Raw genomic sequence first — 22,768 nt, 5'->3', positions numbered from 1 at the left:
TCATATTGGTTGACACGTTATTGCTTATCAGCCTCCAATTTACGCAAAAACGAATAAAACTATTGGAACGCGAATAGGCGGCCAGGAAAAGGTAGTCTCTTAAGTAACTGCATTTTTTCCAGAACGGCACCCACCCTTTAGGCTCGAGTTCGTCGGTTACAAGCGGATCCAGTGGTTACAAAGTAAGTTTACATTGTTATAGCAAATCTACACTACAGTTAAATCCAATCTGCAGTCTGCAATATTTTATGTAGACGGATTAAAATGACAGTTCATTGCGTAAAAGTGTTGCCCGCTTGAAAGCGGCTAGTGATTGCAGTCGATAAATATTCTATCGATTATCGACTGAACACACTTATGCAATAAATAACCGAACATATTTCATTTGAATCATCGATATTCGAATCGTCAATTTTTGTAAGTCCATACATACATACATTGCACTTAGAACAATGTCTAGTAAATATACAAAGATGAGACATATTTAAAAGATTTTCACTTTAATTCAATATAGATAAACAAATCGGCCTGTTCTTGTCAAAATGTATATGAATTTTTCACAGAAGCACTGGCGGCGAATAAAACAATTAATTAATACAGTAATCTTAATAACAATTAATTGAATAATCATAATATTAAGCTACGTAAAAACAAGCAAATAGAATATACAAGTGTCAATCAGTCAATTACAAACAATAAATTAGTCAATTATTAATACAATTTCTTAGTCAATTACAAATAACAAATTAGTCAATTACTAATGCGATTTCAAATATTTGTTCTTCTCCGAGTACAAAGTTATCGATTTTCGGTGTAATGATAATCAGTCTTGCGATTGCAGCAGAGCGTCAGGCGGCGCGCCGCAGAGCCAGCCTCCGCGTCACTCGACCACGAGATCATGAGCTGCTCCAGGGACCTGCCAGGTACGGTTGGCCACAGCCACAGTTCTACAAGCTATCAAAACAGTTCCTTTTTAGTAGCAGTAGAGCTCCTTGTGAAAGAGCACGTCCAAGGAAGTACTGCCACCTTTACCTATTTCTGCTGCCAAGCGGTGAGCATTACTGCGTTTCGGTTTTCAAGGGTAAAGGTGCTGGTAAAATTACAGGCACATATGTTTTTCAACTTATCTCTCCGGATGACGGGTGCAGTGGCAGTGTCCTTCAGATTTTTGCGAATTAAAGCTCTGAGCGGCACTGCGGCTGTTATGGACAGGCGTGTCGCTTACCACCAGGCGCACGTCCTGTTTGTCCCTTCAATTGATATCATAAAAAATACATACTATTTAAGTATGCTTAAAATTAATCTTAGTTTAATTATAATAAAACGTTAGGTCTTGTGGCTGATATTTAGGTAAAATTTATGTAGACACGGCAGCTCATCAAACTACATACACATTGACGGTTTTTGTTCCGACGCACTGGTTGACCAAAAGTGGATAGCTTGATGTGCTGTTGACGGTACCACACTATTACTTACTTTAGGCCGTTCTAAAAGTAAGTTATAAATAAATTGTACCCTCTTCAGGTACTCACACAAAGCGGTCATCCTCCGAATGCCGGGACCCCAATTCGTCGCCTCGTCGCGGCCTCGACTCCCGAGAAGCGTCCCTCAAGGACGAGTTGCGTCGCAACAACAGCCTGCGCGACAATCGCCGCGACTTATTAGTCGCAAGAGGTGACATCGCGCCGCCGACGACGACTATAGCGTGAGGAACACTCCCTATAGACCATTCCTGTATTTACTGCGATTTCTGCTTATATTGTTTGCCGAGGTGCGCTGTGATCTTACAGAGGTGGATTGTCAGATTGGTTACATGAAACTTTATAATATAAAAAATGGTGTTACAATCTACAAAAAAACGTAATATAAATATGTAAGTGCGTTGTCACACATGGTGCCGTGGGTTATATGTATAATTGCAACTGCAAAATAGCGACTGAATTGTGTGCAATCGGTACCAGACATTAATGCTAAGTACAGCTGGCGTACCGACTGCATTTCGATTGTAATTTTGCAATTGCAATACAATAATGTGACTACACCGTAAAATGTGACAAAAATTTGAATTATGTAGTTGCAATAAAATGTGCTAATAGAAAGGTGATTTGTCACGTTGGTTACGTAAACGCTAATAAAGTATATAAAAATAGTGTTTACAATTTTAATGTTACATGTCACAAAAATTAATTTGAATGTGACTTTTTTTAATGTTACATGTCACATATTATAGAGCCGCGTATTTTGTATTAATATACTGCGTTATATTAACACGTATACGTCCTTCTGCTGATCACGGCTTTTTTACTAGTGCAAAAATGGAGTGGAAGTTTATTATATGCGCTGTAACATGGAAGTTTTGAAATATGATTTTTTTTATTTGTAAGCTTAATTTGTCCAGTATCATGGAAGCCTCCATGACTTTTTGTTACAACCTGTATAAAAATAGTATATATTTTTTATTCTATAAACATTACTAATGTACCATAACAAATATTTTTTGTAACAAATATTTCTTGTGACATTACACATTAAAAATAAAATCTTGAAAGAAGCCAGAATCTTTAGCTGAAAATTAAGGAGTGTTTTAAAGCTTGAAATTGTGTAGGAAAACAATTTAGAGTTGCTTGAAGCGTACGCGCACAGAGGATATTCGAAAAGGCTAAACGGGAAATTATGCCTGAAAAATAAACTAGACAACAATATATATTATAGTGTAACTACTTCTTCGTCAAATGTAAAACAAATCTGCCCAAAGATTTCACAAGTGCAGTAAATAATAAAAAACCTACCACAAAAGTCATTCATCCCCTAGTTTGCCACCCTTAGAGGTGGAATATTTTCCTCAAATTTAAATGGGACCACTACTGAGGTACCCTCTTTCCAATAAAAAAGAATCATCAAAATCGGTTTACAAATGGTCGGAGTTATCGTGTAACATATATACAATCAAAAAAACGTCGAATTGAGAACCTCCTCATGCAAAAATTTTTGAAAATTTGCGTTTAAAAGTCAAAATAGAGCTGAAATTCGTTGAAAACTGGATTTTTTTTAATAAATCTATTCTGACTCGCTGCTGGACATAGGCCAACCTCCTCTTTTTCCATTGTTCACGGTTTTTTTCAGCATCTGGCCAGTCCTTTAAAAAAGGAGTCTTAAGTCATCCCGCCTCCTTTTTGAATTGTGGGGCTTTAATTCCGTGGTTCGTGGTTGGCCCGCAACTCTCATAAAATGATTGCATAAAAAGTACAGTCTAGTATGTTTGTCTGGCACTTTATTACTATTATTATTCAGTTAAATAGGTCTTCCGAAGTTTGTCCCGTCCACCGTTGAATCGTTTTATTTCTTTGACAATTTATTATATTGACCCTGGAAAGGTAAATACGTCTAACGTGCCTTTGAAAAATATTACCGTACTTTAAGTAATTTTTATAAGAAATCAAATTAGAGGTTATGTTTTTTTTTTAATTATCGTCTTTCTTGAAGACGGAGTAAAATGACATTTGTAGAGTTGCCAGTTTTCATAAAATTTTAAATGGTCATGTAGCTGTTATCGTCAGTTTTATCGATAGAATGTGAAAGAATGCCAAAAATGTTTGAATTGTGGATGTTACGACGTTCCAATTATTACTAAATGCGTTATTGCCTTCTTCATTCTTATTTTGACAGCTGTCCTACTAGTACCAAAAAGAAACTTTTATTCATACACATTTGAACATGCTGATTTGATTATCTGTATTTAATTAAAATGACAAATTTGAAAATATCTCTCTTCTTTGTATTTTTAATATATATAGTTCAATGTATGTATATATGTATGAACTTACAAAAAATGACAATTCAAATGAAACAAATTGGATTATTTATTGCTTGCGTACCCAACACTCAGTCGATAGTCGATAGAAAATTTGTAGACTGCAATCACTAGCTGTTTGTAATCGGGCAATACTTTTGCGCAATGAACTGTCATAATGACAGACCATACTTTAAATCGTTTTCTTGTAATATTTTCCAAAAGCACGTTACAAGTTTTACTTTTCCAGCGTCCATATACTTATAGAATATAATACACATAGAGTACAGTCATCTGGTATATAACCAGAAATAGAGACGAAATAAGGGTCATACATTAGTGGTAACTCATCAGAGATACATCACTTATAAATATCAACTCTCGTTTGCACTGAAGTATAGGCAGCGCCAACAACTGACCTGTGTGCACGCCTTCGTATATTCCAAAAAATATTCTGTATTTATTGTAATAAAGATAATATCTCTAACAATGCCGTGCTGTTTCATTCGGTGGTGTGGGGAAAAACAGCTAAACACCTAATTATAAAACAAACGTAATAAAATTTCACGGGTAATTAAATATGTAATTTTTCAATTTTCCTCCATTATAGCAAAGTTCAAGTTAATCTGGTCGATTTGAAGTGAAACAATTGACGACACCCGTCAATTGTTTCGAACTCGGGCTAGCCAATCGGAGCGCAGTTGTCACAGTAATGATATGGCAGAATAGTTTTCAAACAAATTAAATGACATTTCGTCTCTATTTCTGGTTATATACTCGATGAGTACAGTTTAGTTCAAATGTAGTACCACTATAATGTATGATTTTATGAAGACTTTCTCATATCCAATGCGTACTGTCACGATTTTTAACTTGAAATACAAATGCTAAAAAAGCGCGATTCACACTATTCAAAGCTTTACCGGCTGGTGCCAAGAACCCCTTTACATTTCTCGTCTGATAAGGAAATCTGCATTTTGAAATTTGGACCTTAAAAGCGAAGTTTTAAGAGTCGATGCTACCTCAGCTCGAATTCTAATTTTTCCTGTAATAATACTGTTTATTTTGCTCGAATTCTAATTTTTCGTGTAATAATACTGTTTATTTTGCTCGAACCGAGCACCGTTGGAGCAGCAGGGACACTGCCTTTGTTTCAGAATTAAGTTTTTCACAAACGAAATTACAGCCATTTGAAAAATGTGTGTCGTACTATACATGTTCTATTTAGTTCAGTTGATATAAAAAAATCATTGGTATATGAAGTACCTATTGAAAACCGCTGTTTTCTTGTAAAATTTCGAGGTAAGTTTGTGTTTTTTTTTCTATCGTGAAAATTTTTAGATATCCTTTTTTACAACGTATACTAATCAGTGTATGTCCTCAATTTCACTGTATATTTTTTTCCAAAGTGATTGGCTTAATACTTTCACTGTTCAATCAACCAAATCCAATTGAGATTGTATGGACTCTTAAAAATTCTTTAAAAACACCAATTACCACATAACGTTCACTTTAGCACCAATGGGCATAACTTTGACGAAACCAAGTTATTTACGTAAGTTATTGGATTTAGAAGATCACGTTCCTCCAAGCAGCAAATTTAGCATTACTGCATAACTACGGGCACATGGGAATGGTCAACTTTTTATCTCATGGTAACGGGCGAAGTTGTTGTGCCCCTCAGATATTTCGATTTAAACCGAAGCCCTGCAACTGTTATGGATGGATGGATGGATGGATAGATATTAAAAGTTTGTTGCTATATATAGTCTTTTTTGAAGACAGAGTAAAAAAACATTTGCAGTGTTGCCAGTTTTCATAAAACTTTAAACAGTCATATAGTTGTTGTCGACAATTTTATCGATGGATAATGTCTCTTCTGTGTATTTTTAATATACATAGTTCTAAATTTTAGTGTATGTATGAACTTACAAAAATTGACAATTGTACTGTACCTGAATGAACCTGCAGTTGGACAAATTATGAGCCTATTTATTGCATAAGCGTAACCCACATTCAGTCATAGAATATGTATAGACTGCAATCACTAGCTGCTTCCTAGCATCCAACACTTTTGCGCAATAAACTGTCATTTTACTCTATCTTCAAAAAATACAAATTATAAATAATTAATTTTCGTCAAAATCTGAACTTATGTCCGTTGGTGTGGTCTCGTTATGGGTTATTTCTTAATCAGGGCCCTGTCGAGTGTTCCGTCAGGGTGTCAAAAATTGGTCTCTTGAAATGAGCCTAAATCGCGTATAAATAAAATTAAAAAACTTCCAATTTCCGCGTAAGCCAAAAAAAAATGTTGCGTACAATAAAATATAACGCCCAGTAAACTGTAGAATCCGATTTTTATAATATACATATGTATTAAATGTAGCTCTATTTATTAGCTTGTATTTATGTGTTGTAATTGTGTATGGGGAAAAGACTTATGTACACAAATACAAAAACTATTTTTATGGTATATAGAAGTAGCAGACAATCTACTTATTGGTAATTAAAACCAATGCTTTCACACGTTTGAGATAGGTACTAAATACTATCCTTAAGATCTAAAATGCGTTGTCAGCCAATGGACATAAGACCTAAATTCGCCTGAACCTGTGATTGTACTGGTTATCTCTAGGCTTAAGTCTAAAACGCACTACAGGCACTGTTTTAGCGTTCCATTAAAAATTATAAGTTTTTTGTAAATTATAGGCTTTTTGTAACATAATTAAATTATAGGTTTTTTGTAACATATTAAATTATAAGTTTCTTTGTAACATAATTAGCGTCATTGATCTTTCTCCCATACACTAAATTGTATTTAAAAAGTATATAAAATAATGAAACCGGCCATATAAGTATTTAAAGAAAAAAATTGTTTAAAAAATAATGCTACCCGTGTACTGAGAAATGCTTAGTTAAGGCCTGGAGTATGCTGTATTTTTGCAAAATAATAATAATTTTAATAAACAATAATAATTATGGATGATTGTATTAAAAAAAAATCCTTTCTTACTACCGTAATATAGAGCGCTTAGAAAAATTAGCCTTTCCATAGCGCGTGGTACACTTGACTTAATGTTACGCTAGATTTTTCAGTTTTGATTTTTTTCATTTTTAACATTACAATTATGTTATACTTGTAAGCACTTGCTTACACGTCCATGTATATTTTATATTTTTTCTCAGACTGGCAGTTGGCCATTTTTCGTGACCTTTTTTAATTTGACCAAAATACGCTTTCGGTTTCACGAATTAAGGTACTTCATTTTTACCAAATCCTAACTGCAAATGGTATCAAAAATACACTCGCATTCAGTACCCTCTTGCATAACGAAGACTTGTGGAATAGTCGCAAAAACCTTTCTTATACTCTGTCCAACCATTTATATAACTTTTGACATATGCATGCATCCGAAGTGCCGTAATTCTTGATATACAACCATAGACTACATTACTACATTCTTATGAATCGTTGGATTCTTCTCCATATGAACGGAAATCATCACTTGAATCCTCATTATCATTAATTATTAATTCTTGAGTTATTGACTTACAATTATATGGACGTCGGGTCCGCGCTAAAAAGTGTCCGCACTTGTAAGGCGCTAAAATCGTATACAGAGCGCCAAACTCCGCTTTAGTCTTCATTTGTTCTACGGACAGCGCGATATTGCGATGACATAACAATTTAAATTTCGAATAGGTTGACTTGGGACATTTTTTTCGTGGTTTTTATATTAGACCCGTCGTCCATTTATTTGTAAGTCAATGTCTTGAGTACACAAAATGTCAAACGCAACATCACGATCCCAATCAGATAACATCTTCCTTTTGAAACCCGCTCACATTCACAATTAAAATTTCTTCATAAATAAAATCGATTATTATAAAAAAAATGATTCGGTAACGCCTTAGGACATCACTAATTTATTAAAATTCAAACGTTAGACGGAGTATAGGTTCAAAACCTAGGAAAGGTTTTTGCGATTATTACATTTTGGACTCTATAATAAAAAGAAGACGTTCCGTGAGAAACCTGTAATTAGTAATAATAATTATCTCCTAGTTTAACGCTAGTCAGGTAACAATGGACTTTGACATCCCAATATTTTAAAATTAAATTCCACACATACACGGCTGTCTCCCACTAGGGTAGGTTGAGACTGTGGACCTATGCTACGATCCAGATGTACTTCTCCGCATTCTCCACTGGCACTAGTCAGAAAAAAAACAAACTTTATTAAGAAAAATCGAGTGTAACATTCAAGTTTCCACTTTTAGACGAATCTCATTTTAATCCTTATGTTGTTACTATTAAGAATTTTGTGTTTTAATTGTTAACCATTAGTTTTGTGTACATAGATTAGTATGAATTTAAGAAAGGTGTGATTTTTAGAGCATATATATAACGCACATTTATTGGAACAAATTTCCTTTGTACTTGTATCGGGATATGTGTGAGAATTTTTTATGGATTTCTGTTATATTTTCTTCATTTAAAATTGTTTGATATCTACAACAGCCTATAGCATAATATACAAGTGTCATTACATTCTGGTAGACTCACAATTTTTAATTTTATTGTTAATTTTACCTGGGCGTCAAATCTGCTAATTTTCTTGAAAACCTGATTATTGTAATCCATTGCGACTCCACTGAGCTTATGATAACATTTGAACCAGGGAAAGAATGATCAAAGTCATTTGAAACACGTTGTGAGGTAACACCGCCACCCAGTTCGGTAAATGCTGAACGTACTTTACTAATTCAGAAAAAGGTTAATAAGGTTCATCGAGTATATAACCGAAAAGAGAAGAATAGAGCTATAATATAATTTAGAAGAATATATAATATAGAAGCTCAAGTTAACTGGTCGATTTGAAGTGAAACAATTGACGACACCCGTCAATTGTTTCGAATTCGGACTGGCCAATCGGAGCGCAGTTGTCACCGTAATGATCTGGCACAATCGTTTTCAAACAAATCAAATGACATTTCGTCTCTTTTTCTGGTTATATACTCGATACAGAAATACAACAATCCATGTTATTTTAAATGGTCATAAAATAATGTTCAATGTTCTTTTTTTAGTGCCAGCAATTTTATTTTTTAATGTTTAATTTTTAAAGGAATAACTTTTTGTTATTATTAACATCTCCAAGGTTTACTTTGAACTGAAATGGTTTGTCTAACAGGAGACACAACTTAAATCTGACGGTTTAAATTACTCATGCTTGCTGTAGATACCTAATCTTTTTGTTTAAAATGCGGCTGAATTTACGCGATTAAAACAATTACGCTTAGACATAACAAATGAAAACATTTCACTTTCTAGATGTGTCAGGGATTCAAATCGTATGAGTAATTAAGTCGCGTAAATTCAGCTAGAGCTAGATTTGTTCCTAAACCATAGAAAATTCTTAAATGTATTCCCTTTAACATTCCGAAAAAAGAAACATTGCATTAGTAGACTTGTGTTATAAAGGACACACGGTTGTATTTAGATAGAAAATTTGTACAAAAACGGTGGAATGCTTTTGTATGGAATGAGGAGGAATGTTAGACGTAGACGATATGTCGAAAATGGTGTAGTAATTATAATATATTTTGTTTACTATACAGGCTGCAAAATGGTCCAATCATTATACAACAAATTTTTAAAAAGGATATGTTTCTGGTTGACAATATTGGTTTCTGTTTAATTAATAATAATAACGCTCACACTTATAGCCCCGCACTAGGGAAACCCTGTATCGCGGGTGCCGTGGACACACACATAGACAACCACATATTGCTCCCAAACTCACGAGAGAAACAAATGTCCATATAAATATTTCTCCCGGCTTAGGAATCGAACCCATCGAAGAAGGTCCCGCCTCTTCGTGGCAGTCCGGGATGTAACCGTTCGGCCACAGAGGCAGTTAATTAAGCAGCAAGTATGTAAAATAGGGTACTTATGCCCCCGAAACTGCTTTTGTGGCTGTCGCAGTGATATTTACTACATAGTGGAGTAACTTCACAAATATAATTGAATATCATGGTAGTCAAAAATCGTGATATTCAATAAAACTTAAAAATTACAATTGTTAAAGCGACTTCTCTAGTCATCTGCTGGTAGCTGTAAAGGTACCTGGCTAAATGAAGAAATAGATTTCTCACAGATGGCGCTGCGGCAAAAAGTGGTTAAAAATCAAAATCGAAGATCGGCAATAAGCACATAGAACAATTTGTAAGGTCCGTTCCGTGGCCTAGTAAGCATAAGCATAGCGTCTGCCACGGTTTGCTAGAAGACTGATTCGAATACAGCCGGATAGAAGGATTTTTTTCTTAGTGTTTGATCTTTGTGATAATAATAATTATACATTACATTATTACGTATTTACACAATCTCGCAAATCTATACATTTGTAGGTTCTTTGTCATCAATTTGCAGAATTTTGTTTGAAATATATGACGACAGTACCAATCATCAACATTTTAACAGAAGTTTGTCTTTAAATTTGAAGTAACTTTTTGTTTTTAAATATATATCAATATTGATTAGCTTACTTTACTATTTTCATTTAATTTTATTTACTGTAATCATCAAGAAAGATGCTGTAGTATTTCATAAAAAAAGCTGTTTATTACCAAAAAAACATTAACTAGAATTTATTTAGTAAACACCAAAAATCCAGTAATCGACACTCGCCAATAACGGACACCCGTAATTGACCAATAATAAACGTGTTGCTATGAATACGTATACATATGAAATATACGTTTATCCTAAATCTTATTAGAAATTAATTTAAAAAAAGGTGTCGAACAGTGATGCTTGTCGGTCACTGGTGCCACCAGTTACTATAGATTTAAAATATAATTACATTTACCAATTTAAAACGATATTGATAACCCAGGAACAAAAATCGTGTTACATAGTGTAATAATTTCGGATATTAGAATGTTCATTACATCGAAGAACTTTGGCCAGCAATAAAACAGACCGAAAAAGAATCGACTTTTGTTCGACATATCGAAATGCGATATGATTTTTTTTGTTATTTCTGACTTAAGTTCTTCAGTGTCATTAACGCTTTCATATAACAAAAACATTGGATTATTTTGCTAACCTGTATTAAGTATTAGAGTGAAGAATCGGTTAGATCATTATGGATATGTCTGACTGTATGGACAGCAAACTACATAAAATGAACAAAAAAAAAGAACTTGGAAAGTTTTTCCTTCGATCTAATATTCACATTTTTTAATGTTTTTTAATAATATGTATTTTAGAATTCCCGCATCTTTACAAAGAGAAAAAAGGAAAAAAGAACTGAGGCTATTCATTATTGAAAATGCATTTTCCACTAAAGCAGATGCGAGTGAATTCACGTAAGTTCCAGCTATCAAAATATCATTGAAGTTACGTAGTCGTTCGATCGAAGTCCTATCCAAAATGGGTGTTCACGTATCACTTGAACGAACGTTGATATGAGTAGAATCGAAACGTAACGACTAATGAACGACATCTTGGGCTGTGAAATTTGACATTTAGTCGTCGAAAGACAAAATACGTATGACTTGTCGTTTAGAGTCGATATAAGTTCGATTCAAATACCAGAATACGCTTTAACGACGTTTGGATCGAACGACTTTAAAATTAGACTCGTTGACGTTCACTGTCACACGTGAATACGAAAAAGCAGCTCAACGACTAAGTCGCTACGATATCGTAACGTTTGATTACGTGAATCACCCCCCAGATATCATTACATTACGAAGTATCGTTAACATCACTACGGTTGCCTGCTTATCGATATTCTACAGGATATATCACGGAGAGTGCGATGGAATTGCATAATTTGATTCCGCCTTCCCCTTTCCATCATCGGGGGACTAGACGTGGGCTGGGATTCCACCCCTATGTTGTGGATATTCCCAGGATTCGCACGAAGTGCTTCGCTTCCACATTTATATGGCGAGCGGATAGGGAGTGGAATTCCCTACCTGTGGACTTATTCCCCAAACGCTATAACTTGGACCTTTCCAAGGCGAGAGTGAATAGGCATTATGTAGATATGCATGCTACATCGTCACTTTCCATCGGGTGCGAAGGAGGTCAAATGCTTATATATGTAAAAAATAGTTTTAAAAACGTTGATGGCGTTGTCTACTAATTATTTGACATCAAAAAAACATTTAATTTGATGACAAAATTGCTGCTAAAACAAGAAAAAAATCAAAGACAGGCATATTAATTTCCGTGGTAGTTTTAGTAAGGCAACATCGATTGTTAATGATTGAATGAAGCTGAGACTCTATTGAGACTAAATTTGCAGAATTAGCAACGGAATTACGTAACATATCTCTGCTTGTTATGAAACAAGTATTTTACCGTGTCAAATCAAAATACTGCAAGTCCAAAAAGTCTTTTTTGTAGTTCTTTTTCCAAATGCTGTTTGCAGTTCTTTCTCAAAATGCTGTTTTAGATATTACAGTGTATTGGTTCGACACGGTAGTATAAGTGTGAGACCAGACGAGCGTAATTTTGTGAGTTGCGTAGTTTGCGCTGCATTCGGTTTCATATAAAAGTACGGTTTGTTTCACACGACGATGCAAAATGAGTTATCTGCCGACTCACGAGCATAATAACTGACTTTCGGTCGCATCGTGACGGGCTGGCGCGGGTGGAGGTAGGGATGAGGGAAGGGGACACTTTGGTATAGGATGCGTGTGAGTATATACGTTTCATGCGAAAATGTTCGATACGGAGATTAAAATATAAATAATTGAACAACTTACTTCATTGTCATTGTTAGTCTTTCCTCTGGACTGATGGCTTGTCTCATATTTGTATCTGACTTAGTAATAAAAGGTTTTACTGGGCTTAATAATTCTAGAAAAACAATTAATGGCATGTGGTAGTACTCAACAAATTGATTTGGATATTCACATAAACTTGTATATGATATATGAAACTGCCCCGACTTTAATCGTTTCATATTGAGTGGATGTACCCAGAATCTTTTTCTTTTAAACACTCCTTATAAACGCTTAAAAGCAAATGAATATAATACACTCGTCTCCAACCGAATTTCGGTCGAGCGCAAACTGCACAACTCACAAAATTACGCTCGTCTGGCCTCACCCTTAACAATGTCGTTAATTAGGCCTAAAGTGATTCGTGTTTGCGTATACACGTATGACCAGCTAGAGTTGTTTGGAGAGAAAGACCGACCCTCTCTAATATAAACTTCCACGCTATTACAGAAAACGGAATTTTGACTTTTTTCAGAGTTACAATCTGTAGTGTGGAGATTAGAAGTCCTATTGAGTATTTAGTCCATTGTATTAGGATGCTAGACAATAAAGTATCTAAACGTCATTTGTACAACTAATTTAATACTTGAATAGCAATTTGGCAGCGATATCTCCTCAATAACACGTCTCTGCTTTGGTGGATTATAAAATTTTGCAGCTCATCTGATGTTACTATACCCTTTTCTACATTTGCTTATTGACAATTTGTAAAGTCGCTTGTAAAAAAAGCGAAAGTGCTTATTACGTTACAGGTAGGGGCGTTATTCATTTATGTATTGTTATTTTAGGTGCTAAATTAATTTTGTTACAATTTGACTGTTCTTCATACGTTACCCTGTTTCCATTTGCGAGCTTACCTTCTTTTAATTAAGGCAACAAGTTATTCACAATTTACACAAAGCATATTTTTTTCTGTTTTTTTTTTTGTTGCAACAATGTGTAAATTGTAACTTTTGTTTGGTGCAATTGTAACATTTGTGTAAATTGTAACGTTTGTAGAAGTCATAGTATCATAAACATTAAACCTGACGTAACATATCATATTCAAATTAGATATATTTTCTGCTGAATATGTTCAATTCGCCAGTCAATCATTACTTTATATCATATTGTATAAGGCCACGAGCACGTCAAGCTGGACATTAAGATTTAAATTCGATCGACTCTATGGCGTTTAGGGTAAGTTCAAATCAAAGTCCATAGTTCAAACTTGATGTGCTACTGATTGTGCATTGGGTTTAGTTTTCTTTACCTAATTTCGGTAGCAAGTATTAATATTATACTCGATATTGTCACGAAATATTAAATAAAATATCAGGATACTACACTCTAATATTAAGTAATACTTCATGATAATATTCTAGAATATCTAAATAACAAAAATTGCCATCGAAATTTGATAAAGAAAACTTGAAAATTACATTACTTACATTACCTGAAATTTACATAAGACAAAAATTGCAACATTAAAATTTGATTTCAATGATATTTTAATGTAATAGTTTATTTTACTTTGAATAATGTTTGTAACCATACGTTTAGTTGTTTAATCTAAAACATGTTAATTCCTTTTAGTCATCTTATTATGTTATTTACATAAACTTGTAATAATTTGTTATTCTTTAAATATCATGTATGAAAACTCATCAACGTAGAAAAAATGCCTTTCACAAAATATAAATGTATCATTTTAAATAATATAAACAAAAGTATATAATCGTATATTTTAACAGTGCAAAAAATGTATAATTTTATACCGTAAGTGTGAGATAAAAACATAATTTCAATAGAACTAATATTTTTGCATTATTCTTGTCAAGTATATAAATATTGCCCTATTTTAAAGGACTCTCGGACAAAAATATGTTGAAATATTAGTTTCATTTACCGTAAAATATACATTATGTATTGTATCCTATGTGTTCGTGCAAAAAATTCTGTAATATAAAGAAAATTCACTCCCTTCGGTCTTTGCGAGCAAATCACAAAGCGTACCTGTTTAGTACGTGTTTGAAAATGGATTTTTTCTTAGTTCGCGAGACCAAGGTATTCTTGTAAATTACGAACTAAGAAACCTATGCTATGCTATCTATTACTATAACTGCTTAAGGAACTTACTGGTTAATATTAAAAAAATAATAAATTGACATAATGGTTTTTATTCGCTTACCTATAGAAACCTAGAGAAAGTTACAAAATCAAGTTTGTTCTTTCCAAATTAGGCGAACCTCGTAATTCCACAGTAATGTGTCAATTTACTTCGGTCCATAATCGCCTCGACAGACCGAATATATTCCCGCCTGCACATCTTCTGGGCTTATATCGTCACGTATAGTCGACACCCTAAGGTACCCAACCCCTATTCGACCGTTTGGTTCTAAGAGCCTATTCTTTTTGCGCATGATCGCGAAGAAATCATCAATGCTGGCTTCGGCAAACATCCCTGACAACCCAAACAAAGCCCTGAAGGTGTTATTATACTGTACGCGCAGAGCACTGTACGTACACCTGTTGTATGAGATCCACAGACTGCTCGTGTAGAACGATTAACAAAATATTTTGAAAAGTTAAATCTTCACTTGGTTAATGCGGTCGTCAAGTATGCCATTAGGGCATCGACTGTACTTAATATTAAAATCGTATAAAAGAGCTGAATCTACTTTTAATATTTTAAAATAAACATCAGTGCTACCTACTGAAGACATGCTGCAAAACCTAAATAGCTTTCAAAAATTTTTGTTTGTTTTTGTGCACGCTAATCTCCGCAATCGCTGAGCAAAAGATGGCGCGACCATGGTCGAGTTTTTGATATTTGACTAGCCAGTCGCTATTTAGTCGGTTCTAGTCGCAAGAAACTAGATTTATCCGGTCGTTCTAAAGTTATAACGGTGTTTTACTGTCCACGCTAGAATAAGCTTTAGATATTGTTTACTAATTTCCTTGTATTCAAATATATATTTGTATGTACACGAGCTCCGAAACTAGCACAGGTTATTATAACCTTGAAATAATAAATCTGTTGTATCTTCTAAACAAACGGGCTAATTCTAAAATTTTGCGACTAGAACCGACAAATTTACGACTTTTTCTGGGTGTAATCAGATCTAAGCTAGGAGCTGTGGTTCTCGAGATTCAAAAATGGTGCCGCCGCCCGGAATAAGCTCATTTCAGAGTGGACAGTAAAACACCTTAATAACTTCAACTAGATACAGGAAATTAATAAATGAAACAAATAATTTTTTGATTTTCAAATATATTTCAGTAATCAAAATATAATAATAGGCTTAAAGTTAATAGTTACACATCATATTCCGTGGCGTGACCAAATGGTTTAAAAGAAAAGGCAAAAAAAAAACGATCAAACATCTTAACAAACGCTTAAAGTCTATACAATAAGGTTGATAAAATATAAAGTACGCACTGCCAAATACTAAATTATACCCACTGTCATTTGGCTTATTGCAAATTTCAACGCTATGTTTTATGACGTAAAATTCAATTTGTTAAGAAAATTTGTACAGGCTGTATACATCAGGGAGGTCCTTCGTACGGTGGGCAACACCTAGAAATATACAGTGTGAAAATTCTTTATTGTCATTGTCCCAAAGCGTTGAAATTTGTAGTTAAAAAAGTGACAAAATGCTGCCTGGTCGGTTGCTGTGTATACATGATGATAATTACAAAATATAATAGAGAACTTTTCAATACTGGTAAAATTATTTATTTATATCTTTCAAAAGTGATTTTTTAAATTATACTCTGTCTTTTTTGAAGATGTAGTAAAATTTAAGTTCATTGTGCAATAGTGTTACTCGCTTGCATGTAGTCGATAAATATTCTCTCGTATCGACTGCTGGTTACGCTTATGCAATAAATAGCGAACCTTGATTCATTATTCATCCAACTACCGGGCACAGGTTCGATTGAATTGTCAATTTTGTATGTCAAACAGGAGACAATATTTTAAAGTATTTAATTTGAATTCAATATAGATAATCAAATCGGCCTTTTCTTGTTGAAATGTATATGAACAAAAATTGATTTCTGAACTAGTAGTTCAAATATCAAAATGACGATGAAGAAGGCAATAACGCAATTGGAACGTCGTAATAAAATTATTAATTTACACTTTTTTTTGGCATAATTTTACCTTCTTTCACAATCTATCGATAAAACTGTCGACAACAACTACATGACTATTTAAAATTTTACGAAAACTTGCAACACTGCAAATGTCATTTTACTTCGTTTTTAAAAAAGACAGACTACTGAATCCGCCAATTCACCTACACTATGGCAATAATAGGAAGTACAACGGAAGTAAAACTGGGTAGCCGCCAGAACTTCAAATTAACAAACAAGTTGATCGATCGGTAGCACTGTATATTAGAAACATTACTTAAATGTAACACAAATAAAACTTTAAAAAACCTTTTACTAAACCATTCTGTAAGACTGCATTGTACTAACTGACATTAATAAAATGACGTCACGGTGGCGCCATCTTGAATTTTCTGGGACGTTTATTGAGATACCAACATGGTCACCAGCTGTAGAACCATTCGATAGTGCTTAGGGTTGAAAAAACGGAATCAATGGTTTTTTGTTTCAAAAGACAAGGCTTCTAGACCGTGAATATAATTAATTATTAATTAATTCACATAGTTCTGTGTAGATTAATTTGACAGATTAACTAATAACGCTGTTCCTTTAAATCAATAGATCGAGAAAGAGACAGCATGATTTCCATAATTTGAAATGCCGTAGAGTGTTTTATTTTTTTTACAATTAACTCGTGGCACATCCTTGAGACACACAGTGTCTTTAAGGATTTTGGAAAATTTTTTTTTTTATAAATTTAAATTTTGTTAATGGTGGATGAAAATTTACAAATTTTCTTTTTTTTCAACCAAAATTTTAAAGGTCAGCGTGTCTTCAGGGCTCGTGACGGGTTAACTAACCTGCACCTATACCACGAGTTTAAAATGTCGTAATCGACCACCAGTAATCGCGTAAAATTTTATGTCGAATTTCAGTTCTTATTATGACTGTTAGGGGCGCTGCATGCAGACCCTAGCTACTACCAACACTTAATTTAACTCTTAGGGCGCCTTCAAATTACACGCTTATGGAAGCAGTGGCGCGTCTGCAGCGCTTCAGAATTTTCAGTTCAATAAATGTGACTGCAAAAGAGGCGCGCGCGCGCCACAGTGGCTTCTAAATATTATATCATCGATCATAAAGCGAAAATTTTCTTTTTAAATCAACATACATTTTTTTTAAGTCTCATCCGCCAAAGGCGTACAACGTTCTTCTTTGTCTCTCTTTCGTGCATAGACTACATCCATGGATGTAACGGTTTTTCTTTTCACATGCTCCGTGTAAGTTACTGCATCACGTATGACATTTTCTAAAAATACTTTCAAAACGCCCCTCGTTTCTTCATAAATTAAGCCAGAAATTCGTTTGATACCGCCTCTTCTTGCTAATATTCTAATTGCAGGTTTTGTTATGCCCTGGATGTTATCTCTACACTAAGAACTTTGCCGTGGCGTTTCGCGCCTCCTTTGCCGAATCCTTTCCTTTACGCGACCTGTTATTATTGACAGTTTTTTTAATCAGATGTTAAAGGGACGAATATTGAGAGACGAATACCTAAAATATAAATGTATGAAAATTAGTGGCGGCACGGCTGCAGCGCCACAGTGGCAACACTGCAGCGCTTCTATGAGCGTCTAATTTGAAGACGCCCTTAGTAAAGGCGTAAAATATTTGACAATTTTGTGTATGTACGTTATACAGCGCCCCTAGTGGTCAAAAGAAGTAATAACAATTTGTATACCATTATTTTACAACATTACTGTCACTGCAGGCTTTTGGTAGATGTAAAGGAAGCCAGTGTTTGGTCGGTTAGTTTCTTAATTTTGACATTTTATCTATTTGCTGAATCTCTTTGAATGACGTCACAATAAATTTGTAGCCTTTAAATATCACAATAAAGAAAGAAACATCGAGATGCCAAAACAGAATTTTATGTACAAGCGAATAAATTACATTTTCCCATAGAGTATTATAGTTTTTTTTACATAAAGTGCTTTATTCACATTGTGTTTTCTTAAATTTTAATACATAAATTAAAAAATAACCAAAGCTGCCTTAACGTCTATTCGTGAATACCTTTTAACTCTCGTGCCCGTCAAAACACAGTATTTTTAATTTTTTAAAATTCGAATAAATTTATTTTTATTCTTATTTAAAAAAACAGCTGTCGTGAATTTTATTTAAATTATCTATAACTATTTATTATCTTCGGTATTTTTATTTTAAATTAATACTTTCGTCCTGTATTTTAAAAACGCGTTTACACTTATAAAATATTGGTTGTATATAAGTTAGTAACTAGTATTTACAAATAGTCTTTTTGGGCTACATTTTTTTTGTTAATAGTTATAATTTACTTTCGTTAAAAACAATTATGTATAATAGGCAAGCTTCGACTCAATTCATATGGCTCAAAAACCCTTCCGGAAACAGAAAACGTGAAAAAAATTACGAGGAACTTGCTTTCTAATAATTATTTACATTATCTTTATTTTTATATTCTAAAACAATTATCACAAATAAAACTCCAAACTAATTTGTATGAGCAATAATTTTAAACTACTGTTGGTCAAGATTTAATGGTAGCACTGTTTACTTTAAAGCATCAATTTTAATATTAAAAAAAAGTTATACATAAATTGAACCAATACAGACTAACTATTAAAATTAACGGATACTAAATCTGCTGAATAGTTACAAAATTAAAAAATGTATGTAGATACAGTGATTGGGGTGTTTTGGAAAAAATTATAACAATGGTAATGTCACAAGAACTGTTTGTTAAGAAAGTAAGCTTCTTAGACAGCTCTAAGAAGCTTACTTTCTTAACAAACAGATGCGAAACTGATAACTATGGAAGTATAACAATAATATCGGAAATTGTTCAATAAATATTTGTATAAAACTGATATCATTTTTTAAGTGTAAATTTTTTCAAATGTTACATTTTATAATGTAACATCTTTTTTTCAATGCAACATTGTGCAAATTGTAAATGGGTTTATGATTCATTCAGCTGCACAATTTGTATCCGTTAATTTCTATAAAAAGACTATTCGATAAATTATATTAGTAAATGCTTGGACGTCTTTCAGAAAAATAATAAAAATAAATGCTGAGCATAATATTTCTTCTACATTTATGTCTATCTAATTTAATTTAAACTTATTTTTATTTAGCGTTACGGTACAAATGTATACTTCAAAGCATTTTTCTATAAATAATATGTATATTGTTAATACATAATGTACATAAGATGATAGAATCTATCGCAAACTTTTTGTATAAATGCTGACAGATTTGGGACCCTAAATGATGACCCATTCGTGTATTAATGATTTTTGACATCACTATTCGTGTATTAATGATTTTTGACTTGGGATCTTTTTACACCGATGTTCGCGTAGTAATGACTTTTTGCCTTAGAATTTTTAGCATCAATCGTGTATTAATGACTTTTAATATCGATGTTCGTGTAGTATTGACTATTAACTCAGACTTTTTGACATCAATACTAGTGTTTTGACTAATGATCAAAACCTCTTACACCAACGTTAGTGTAATATTGACTTAGAACTTCTTGTTCTTTTAAATTCGGCAATATGTCGAAGTTAATTAAACTCAAGATTTTTCTAGGACTCCCGCAGTGCGAAAAGAAGCTTCCGCTCTTTTATAAAGTTGCAGAGATTTGATTGGATATTACCTAGGTACGATTTAAAAAATAAAAATCTTTTAATAAAATTACACAAGTAACATTATTTAAAAATCGCATTTTTCTTCATTCTACTCCGTAATACCATTTTTTTTTATGTACAAATGATCACGTTGATTCGTTTCTTTATAACATTGTTTAGTTCCCGCCTAACCTAAAAATAATACACAATTTGCAATGGACACTTGCATATTTTATGAAGTCTCAATGTTCACAATTTACTTAAATATTAATGTTTATGTAAATTGTAATATTCAGGCGATACCTCGAGAAATTCACCGCAATAAACACCTTATTTATTTAGTCAAATAATTACAAATTTATTGTTATCCGAGTCGATTGGACTCCAATCACCGGTCTCGTTAATCCGAGAGTCCGAAAGAATTACTGTCAAATAAGTAATGAAACTTCATACTTCACATGACCTTTTGATTTGGTAGAGCATTACTTATTTGACACTGATTGTGACGGACGTATGGCGGACTGAGAACGGGAGTAGACGGAATTTATAAAATAGAGAAGAAATTTTTCTTAGGGACGAAATACAAAACTGCGAATCTGTCACTGTGACGGTGTGACCTCCTTGATCGTCATCCCACGCTTTTATTTAAATTTCTTATTTTATACTCACACTCGTATTTAAATTCAAATTTTGAATTGTTCCATTGTTTTGCCTCGCTTTCCGATTTTGTTTCGTTCCGTCGACACTCTCTGCCCGATCGCGGTAGCGAACACATATCTTCTTATCTTTTTGAACCTTTTACTAGTTATATTTACACCGTTTACATTTTAAAGATCATAATATTATTGTTAAACCTGAATAAATACCTATAAAACTGGACTTTCAACTTTTGAACTACTAAACTTACTAAGTAAGATGAATGGAGGCTGCGGAGGCTACTACTACATTCCATCCAACAGGACTTAACGCCATCAGCAGCAGATGCAGTACCTCCTTCGACGTTCGTCAAACGTACTGAACGTATTTTTTAAACTAGGTAGCGACACGTAAAGAGAGTGTTGCACTGCTGTTATTAATAAAAAAAAGTATAGGGAAAAAAACACAAAGAAGATTAACATCGCAGGAATGCGCGATGCGAAGCAATACGCACATTCTTGCGATGCGAGTGACTGTTCAATCACAGATATCAAAACACGAAGACATCACGATATTCAATAAAATAAATCGATACCTCCAATGGACACTACGCCAACTTAATTTTTGGGCTTGTTCTGTTTTTGTTTCGTTTCTTTATTTTTTTTCATGAAATTTGTTTCTTGTTCTTTTTTCGAATTTTGTTTTTTGTTTCTTTTTTTTCACAAAATTCAGGGAGCATAATATTAGTAAATAAAGTTGGCGAAGTGTAGGTATCCGTTTGATGACTATTTTATCACGACTAGATTTAAGGTCGTATTCTAGAACTCTACTCAATACTCAAATCAGGACTTGAGTATTGCAAAGAGCACAGAAAATCATACTCAAGCCCTTGCCATTAGGGTCGTATTTCTAGTGCTTGGAATCATACTCAAGTCTGCTTAAGTCCTAACTTGGGCATTGAATAGAGTTCTGGAATACGACCCTAAATCTTGTATAAACCTTTCCAATTGGCCAGTAGTCGCTTTCATTAACAGTAGAAATGAATTTATGTACAAATAAAGGTTCTATATGTTGACCATAATACATTTTATAACCATTACTAAGTTAGTTTAATATGTTTTAATTCAGATTTTTCCAAAAATTATGATTTCGAAATGTTCACAGTGGCTATTTTGGCTATAAAGGCTATCCTGGGTTGCAGGTTCTTTTGTAAATATTAGACAACAGAACATACAGAATAAATGAAATTTGAAAGTATGTATAAGAATATTTTCATATTTAAATAAATGTAGAAATAGAAAACTTAGGAAATGAAACTTTTTCCGGATTTAAATCGCGTATATTTGTTTTTTCAAACAAATAATTTCTAAAACATAATGTAGCATAAATTGGAATGGTTCTTTGTAAAATTAAAAATAAGGTATTTAACTAACAACTTTTGTAACTATAGTGAACAAAATAGGGTGGTTTACATTAATATTAGACATAACTGGTTGATGGCTGTACCACCTCTGTCAACCGTGAACATGAGACCTGCAAAGAGCCCGAAACATTGGTTTGTTTGAAAAACAAATATACGCGATTTAAATTCGGAAAAATAGTTTCATTTCCTCTGTGTAACAATCGCGAAAACCTAAGAACTCGAAAATAGAAAACTTTTTTAATAAATCATTTAACTGTAAATATGTACTCCATAGCCTTCTAAAGCTTAATTTTTAAAACTAGTATTTTTAAGTCATTCTCTCTTGTTACAATTTATTTTCGA

The 22,768-nt window shown here is 33.3% G+C and overlaps 1 protein-coding gene and 1 pseudogene across 1 annotated transcript in view; one reads left to right on the top strand and one right to left on the bottom strand.

The window, feature by feature from the left end:
* LOC113232141 (serine/threonine-protein kinase BRSK2) overlaps window positions 1–2,085 on the top strand; it is a 71,174-nt gene extending 69,089 nt beyond the window's left edge. The window contains exons 22-24 of the mRNA XM_026466778.1: window positions 123–182; window positions 842–923; window positions 1,525–2,085. Of these exons, the coding sequence (XP_026322563.1) occupies window positions 123–182; window positions 842–923; window positions 1,525–1,709 (327 nt within the window). The 3' untranslated portion in view covers window positions 1,710–2,085. The remainder of the gene's footprint in view (window positions 1–122; window positions 183–841; window positions 924–1,524) is intronic.
* A 15,793-nt stretch (window positions 2,086–17,878) lies between these two features.
* Window positions 17,879–20,999, bottom strand: LOC113232140 (annotated as a pseudogene).
* Window positions 21,000–22,768: the final 1,769 nt, after the last annotated feature.

Source organism: Hyposmocoma kahamanoa, unplaced genomic scaffold (assembly GCF_003589595.1).
Source record: "Hyposmocoma kahamanoa isolate Upper Pololo Valley unplaced genomic scaffold, ASM358959v1 67, whole genome shotgun sequence".
NCBI classification, from domain to species: Eukaryota; Metazoa; Arthropoda; class Insecta; order Lepidoptera; family Cosmopterigidae; genus Hyposmocoma; species Hyposmocoma kahamanoa.
This window is presented reverse-complemented; position numbering and strand designations above follow the sequence as displayed.